This window comes from Sorex fumeus, unplaced genomic scaffold, assembly GCF_029834395.1.
Source record: "Sorex fumeus unplaced genomic scaffold, SorFum_2.1 ptg000063l, whole genome shotgun sequence".
Classification (NCBI taxonomy): Eukaryota; Metazoa; Chordata; class Mammalia; order Eulipotyphla; family Soricidae; genus Sorex; species Sorex fumeus.
The window spans coordinates 4,864,741-4,871,827 of record NW_026606120.1 but is presented as its reverse complement, the minus strand read 5'-3'; the positions used below and the strand labels follow the sequence as shown (position 1 = coordinate 4,871,827).

Genomic DNA, 7,087 nt, shown 5'->3' with positions numbered 1-7,087 from the left:
TCTCTCTCGCTCTCTCGCTCTCTCTCTCTCTCTCTCCCTATCTACACCTTCAAAAACCCTCCAAATAAAATAGATTTTACTTCACTGCTTGTCATTCCTGAAATTCTTTTCTGCAAGACAAGTACCCTGAAAATCCTCAGTAAGACCCTGGGACTGGTTCCTCCTTTCCTGCAAAGAGCAAATTCCCGCTCCAGCCTGAGTCCAGGGCTCCCTGAGAAATCATGTGGTGGAGATAAACTCCTGTGCCTGGCAGACCAAGCGGACTTCAGGTGTGGCCTGACGGTCACCTTGTGGGGCTGGTGGATCTCAGGCCCATGCTGAGCAGGGGCTCGTCACAGACTTTACCAGTCCTAGTCTTCCCAGAGAGTCATGGGTGGAAGAGGCAGAGTGGGAGAAGGTGACAGTCTTTCTCTCCTCCTGACCCACGTGAGCCACCCCTGGGATCTACCGACATCATGAGGGCTTGCATGTAGCTGACACATTTCTATCTCCCACACCCAATTTGTTCCCTAGAGCCTTGCCCTGTGCTTAGGGAAGTGATTCCTAAGCATAGCGCCAGGCCTAAGAACCGAGAATGGCTAGATTTCACCCAAAAGCAAACAAACAAATGAAATAAACTCATCCCCTGAGTGTGGGGATAGGGTGGGACTGGACTGGTTGGCATAGGGAGGAAGAAATGGGACAGCCCACAGGAAGTGAGAGAGTGAACTGCCTGGGAAATGGGGGGAGCAGGTCTGTGGGGGAGCAGGTCTGAACTCTGCTGAGCTTACAGACCCACATGGACAGCAGGAGAGAGCATGGAACAGACTAGAGGAAAGTGCAAGGAAGTAGCTGCAGATGTGAGTTACAGTAACTGTTACTAAGGAAACACAGACCTTCCCTCCATGTCTCAGAACCTAGGTGGAAACTGATTCCAATCCTTCTCTTCCTTCATGACTGTGAATTGGGGTGCTGGGGGGTACCAATCTCTGCTGTGATCAGAAACTAGTCCCAGGCTTTGTGCATGGGGGCTGGGGTGTTACAGGGATGAGCAGTGTCTAGGTGAACACTACTAAAGGTGTTATAGGGATGAAGCAGTGTCTGGATGAACCTGAATTTCCCACATACAAAGCCTGACTCGAGTCCTTTCAGCTAAGGCATCCCGTAAGTCCCTGTTCAGTTTTCACTATCTTTTGTTAAGTGTTTGTTTAAGTTTGGTTTCCTTTTTGTTTGTTTTGTTTTGTTTGTTGTTTTTGTTTGGGGATCACACATGAATGTGCTCTGGGTTTACTCCAGCTCTGCTCTCAGGGATTACTCCTTGTGGTGCTCAGGAAACATATAGGATCCCTGGATCAAATCTGGGTCATCCTTATGCAGCACTGCCTACTGTACTATTGCTCTAGCCTTGTAAGGTTATAAGTGGCAAACTTATTGAAAACTATTGTAAAGTATCTTATAAACTATTACAAATGATCCTGTATATATTGTAAAATCTCTTGTAAGTTTGGATGATTTTTTAAAGATCGTTTGAAATTGCTGAGTCATTTTCAGCCCTGGACAGGAAAGACAGTGTGACAAAGATCAGATAAGGGTGCAGGTGAGAGGGTGAAGTCCCAGGGACCAGGTGTGGCTCCCAGGGTGGTGTTGGGGGCGGGAGATTAAGCCTGGGGATTCCTGGTCTCCCCAGAATTTTCACTTCTCTCTCTGCAACCTGTCAGCGCCTTCTGCCCGGATACTCGTGAAGCGTCCCCATTCCTCACTCCCATTGGGTGTCGCTGTCTAGATCAGCCAATCCACGTCCGCGCGGCTCCAGGTTATAAACTGATGAAGTCGCAAGAGAGTCAGTACCGGCCCAATTCTCTCAGTATGTGGGAGCTGCGTCCCCTCCTGCTGCTGCTCTCGGGGGTCCTGGTCCTAACCCAAAACCGGGCGGGTGAGTGCGGAATAGGGAAGGAAGTTCTTTGAGAGGAGAAGGGTGGGGACTGCCAGGCATTAATGTGCAGGACCCCCGAGAAGGAGTTTCTCCAGTTTCTTGCCCGTATTGCCCCCCCCCCCTCAATTTTCTCCTTGTCACCCGCAACCTTCAACTCCTCCAGCGCCCCTACGTCTCGCCCTTCTCGGTCCCCACCCTTCTCGTCTTCCCCCTCCCCTTCCACCCAACACCACGACCCGGGGCTCGCTGGGCGGAGGGGCGGGCCGAATCTCACTCCTTCCCCTCTCCCAGTCCCCCACTCCCTGAGGTATGTCTACACCACCGTGTCCCGGCCCGGCTGCGGGGAAGCCCGCTTCATCGTCGTCGGCTACGTGAACGACATGCAGTTTCTGCGTTTCGACAGCGACTCGGCTAGTCAGAGGGCCGAGCCGCGGGGACTGTGGGTGGAACGGGAGGACCCCGAGTACTGGGAAGAGGTGACGCGGATCTGCAAGAGCAACGCACTGGATTCCCGAGTGAGCCTGAGCAACCTGCGCGGCTTGTACAACCAAAGCGAGGCGGGTGAGGGCAAGGATGAGACAATACAGGGACGGGCGGGGTCGCCCCGACGAGGGTCCGAGCATTCTCGAGGCTTAGGGACCGCCCCCCCCCCCCCCCCCGACACTTGGCGCGTCAGGGACTGGGCCCCGGTTTCGTTTAATTCCGGATTAATCTGTGCGGGGCGGGTCAGATTCTCACACCCTTCAGTGGATGCAAGGCTGCGACATGGGATCCGACGGGCGCCTCGGACGCGGGTACTACCAATCCGCCTACGACGGGGCCGACTACATCGCCCTGAACGAGGATCTGCGCTCCTGGACGGCGGCGAGCACACAGGCTTGGATCACCCAGCGCATGTGGGAGCAGGCGGGTGAGGCTGAGTACCAGAGGAACTACCTGGCGGGGGAGTGCATACCTTGGCTCCTCAGTTACCTGGAGAAAGGAAACGAGACGCTGCTGCGAGCAGGTACTGGGTCACCATATGGTGAGGACCCCTGACCTCCCCTGTGAGGGCCGACTCCCCACAAGGGGGAAGACAGTGGGGTTCAATGTCAGAACAGCGCCCCTTCTTCAGTCAGGAGAGAGACTGACCTGCCTAGTTTCCATGTTCTGTACCAGAGAGACTCGAACTCAAGCCCACCCTGTGTCCACAGGACCTTGAAAGACCCCAGTGTCCCTGGAGGAGGGAGGACCTTCTCTGAAATAACGAATGTGGGTTCCCTGGGACCCCGCAGCCATCTCTGAGCTTTCTCCTATCTTAGCTTTGACTCCTGCTTCTCTCAGTCACTCACCCTTCACCCAGGACAAGACCAGAGTCAGGGTCTCCTGAGACCCCTAAGATCCTATCCAAACCCTATTCTAGACCTTTCCAAGAAATAGAATTTTATCCAGTTTCCTCAGGCAGGCTTGTGTCTGGATGTTTGCCTCCTGTTCCAAACTAATTATCCTGTTCATCCTCATAATGGAAGTGACCCAAAGTGTGAATTTTCTCATTTTTCCTCCTCAGAAGCCCCCAGAAGACACATATCCCACCACCCCTTCTCTGACCATGAGGTCACCCTGAGGTGCTGGGCCCTGGACTTCTACCCTGCCGAGATCACCCTGACCTGGCAGCATGATGGGGAGGACCTGACCCAGGACACAGAGCTAGTGGAGACCAGGCCTTCAGGGGATGGAACCTTCCAGAAGTGGGCAGCTGTGGTGGTACCTTCTGGAGAGGAGCAGAGATACACGTGCCGTGTGCAGCACCAGGGGCTGCCAGAGCCTGTCACCCTGAGATGGGGTAAGAAGGGGGATGGGACACAGCCTGTTCTCAGAGGAATCAAGATTGGCCCCTCTGGGGAACTATTTACGGTCAGGCTGAGGCTGGGGGTCAGGTCAGGTCTCCTTCTTTCTTTCCCAGAGCCCCCTTCTCAGTCCACTATCCTCACTGTGGGCATCATAGTTGGCCTGGTTCTCCTTGGGGCTGTGGTCATTGGAGCTGTGGTGGGAGTTTGGATCTGCAGGAAGAAGCACTCAGGTAAGATGGGGGCAAGGGCAATTTGTCCAACATGGCAAGCTTGAGTCTTGTCCCACTCTGGGGGTCTCACCCACCCCCGTATTAGTTCTCCTGTCTCATTAGTGGGAGCACCACCCACCCCTGTGCTGTTGCTCACACTCCCCCTGTGTGTGCCGCTCTCAGGTTTGCTCATGAAAAATACTTTCACCTCCATAAGCTGGCGATGAACCCAGTTCCAGGGTCACAGGTCATGGGGACTGTCCCTGCTGAGCACAGACCACCAGGAGAGGCTGGTCAGTTCAGGAGCATCTCCTTTCTGCATGTTTCCCTCAGTCTTCAGAGGGGTCCAGGCCTAGTGAGCTGCTCTGTGGCCTCAGGACCCAGTGCTCTCCCTGACCTTTCCTGGAATGTTTCCTTCCTGCAGGTGAGAAAGGAGGAAAGTACACTCAGGCTGCAAGTAAGTGTGGGCAGGGCTGGGACCCTGGAATCCTGGGGACATTGACCTGAGCTCATGGGGAGCTCCCGCACCACTAGTTCCTCCTCTAGTCCCATCCCTTGGGACTCTGACCTTGTCCCGTTTGTTCCTCCACAAACAGCGACAGTTCCCAGGGCTCTGACGAGTCTCTCAGGAACCCTAGAGGTAAGACTCTGGAGGCTGTTGTGGGCTGGATTGGGCAGAGGGGACAGGACTGGGTTCGGGGGTTCTTTGAGAGGGATGCTGGGAGTTTGTTCAGGGTGTCACCACTTTAGTGACTCACCTGAGTCTCTTCATTCTTTTCTCTCACAGTGTGAGACAGCTGCCCCGCTGGATTTTCTCACATCCCAGTGTTGAGTCAAGAACTGCTGATTCTCTTTGAGCCCTGGGACCTGAGCGTGAATTTTGTCTTGTCACATACTGTGAGGAAGGAGATTGACCCATCCCTGCCTGTATAATCTCCAGGCAGCTAGGGAGAACCCTGACGGCTCTCCCTCTCGGTACTCAGGTTAGTTGGTCTCGGGCCGCTCACCAGACTTGGGCAGCCCATGCCATGGGTGGACGAAGGAGGAAGCAAGGTGAAGCTGGTTGATTGATCAGTTGCCATTTATTCCATTATCCCCACGTGCCTGTTCCAGTCTCACTAAGCTCCTCATTCTAGTCTCATGCTGCCCCTCATTCCCGTCTCCTCCTGTCTCTCCTGCTCATCTCTTCGCGCTCCCTCTCACAGCCGTGTCTCTCATCTCTCCATGTGCCTGTCCCTGTATTCTTTCCTTACATTCTTCTCTCTGTGTCCCCCTTGCTAGTCTCTCTGCTCTCCATCTTGCTGCCCTGCTCTCTATCTTCTCTCCAATTCCCCTTCTTTTTCCAACTGCCAAGCATTGAGGGCAGACACCACACTTAGTCTGGCAGCAAAATCAACATACCAAAAGCCTTTCTTCTGCTCAAGGGCAAAATACCACTTAGGGGTATTCCTGCTCTTCGTAGTCCAATAACTTAATTAACATCTTAATATTAGTTATTTTGCATAACTAATATTAAGAAACATCTTAATATTAGTTATTTTGCATAACTAATATTAAGACATTAGTTATACAAAATAACTAATATTAAGACACAGTAAGAGATACATTGAGCTTGTAGGGTGACTTTCCGGGGGATATCTCACCACAGACTCAGACATCCATGCTCAGGCCAAATTAATCTTTCCTAACCCTAGCAAGGTCCGAATCCAGTTATTGCTTTTTGGATTGTGACAGAATTTGTCATGACCAAGCTCTTAACTTATAGTTAAGCATTATGGGGCTTTGGCAAGGCCCATTTCAATGCCAGGGTAGCACATAGCTGACCGCTTGCCCTGAGTTCATCCAGTCCCTTGTTGTAACCTTGCTTTGGGGGTGCTAGGAAGTAAGGGCAATTGAGGCGTAGGTTGAGAGAACAGATGTCCAGGAGGTAAATATCATTCAGAGTCAATTAACTCCCAAGTTCCAAAGCATAGCATTAACTGTCTTCTTGTGTCCATACCAAAAGGACATTGCTCTGAATTAACTATGCAAAGGACTTAAGGAGAAGAGAAAAACAATATTTACAAGTCAACAGAGCACAAAGAAAGAGGTTACAAGTAAACACAGAGGAATGAGAGCGCTGTGATGGGAGTAACTCCATAATCCTAAACTCCCTACAGCAAGGCTGAAAGGATAAACCAATGTTATCCTACACCTGCCCACCAGGCCCTCCACACATTGACCTGCATTCTCTTTCCTGATGCTCTGGACTGTGCCAGAAGAGATAGGGGTTAGTTGTCTTCATCTGTGTTAGCTTCTTGTTTTCCTAAATGATGTTTCTCCTTTACTAAATTCAGCATCTGAATTGCAATTTTTCTAATTCCCATTTTGTGGGATTGAGTTGTTAATAAAGGAAATCCCTGAAATTTGAGAAGGAACAAATGGAAATCTGAGACCTTCCATGTGTTTTCTGTTTTGATTTGAGTCTGTCCCTGATGTGATGGGAGAAGCTGTGAGGGAAAGGGAGGGGACAGAGGTGTAGCCAGTCTGTCTCTGTCTCAGTTATTGTGGACTTTGAAGGGGTCACTCATCTCTCTGGGTCACTTCTCCTGCTCCTTGTCCTGCTTCCTCAGTAGCACCTCGTCTCACAGGCCCTTGCTCACAGAGACTCAGGTAACATCTGGACTCATCCTGTTCCAGGACTGTGGGCAGCCAGGGCTTTTTCGTTTTTCTTCATCATTAATTTTTTTTAATTTTTATTTTTTAATGAATCATCGTGAGGTGTAGTTACAGACTTACAAACTTTCGTGCTTACATTTCAGTCATATAATAATCGAGTATCCATCCCTCCACTAGTGCCCATTGCCCACCAACAATGTTCCCAGTATCCCTCCCACCCACCTCCATTCCCCCTCCCCATCTCTGTGGCAGACACATTTTCTTTTATTCTCTCTCTCCTTTTGGGTGTTATGGTTTGCAATACAGGTATTAAGTGGCCATCATGTTTGATCTATAGTCTACAGTTTCAGCACACATCTCCCATTCTGAGCGAGCCCTCCAAGCATCCTTTATTTGATGGTCCCTTCTCTATGTCAGCTGCCTTTTCCCCCAGCAATGTGGGGCCAGCTTTTAAGTCATGGAGCAATCTTCCTAGTCCT

At 51.2% G+C, this 7,087-nt stretch overlaps 1 protein-coding gene across 1 annotated transcript; it reads left to right on the top strand.

The window, feature by feature from the left end:
- The first annotated feature begins 1,845 nt into the window (after nt 1–1,845).
- On the top strand, nt 1,846–4,782 carry LOC130036045 (BOLA class I histocompatibility antigen, alpha chain BL3-6-like). The gene is made up of 8 exons (XM_056128013.1): nt 1,846–1,912; nt 2,204–2,473; nt 2,643–2,918; nt 3,459–3,734; nt 3,855–3,971; nt 4,375–4,411; nt 4,547–4,610; nt 4,738–4,782. The coding sequence occupies exons 1-8, from the start codon at nt 1,846–1,848 to the stop codon at nt 4,780–4,782; spliced, it is 1,152 nt and encodes a 383-aa protein (XP_055983988.1).
- Nucleotides 4,783–7,087: the final 2,305 nt, after the last annotated feature.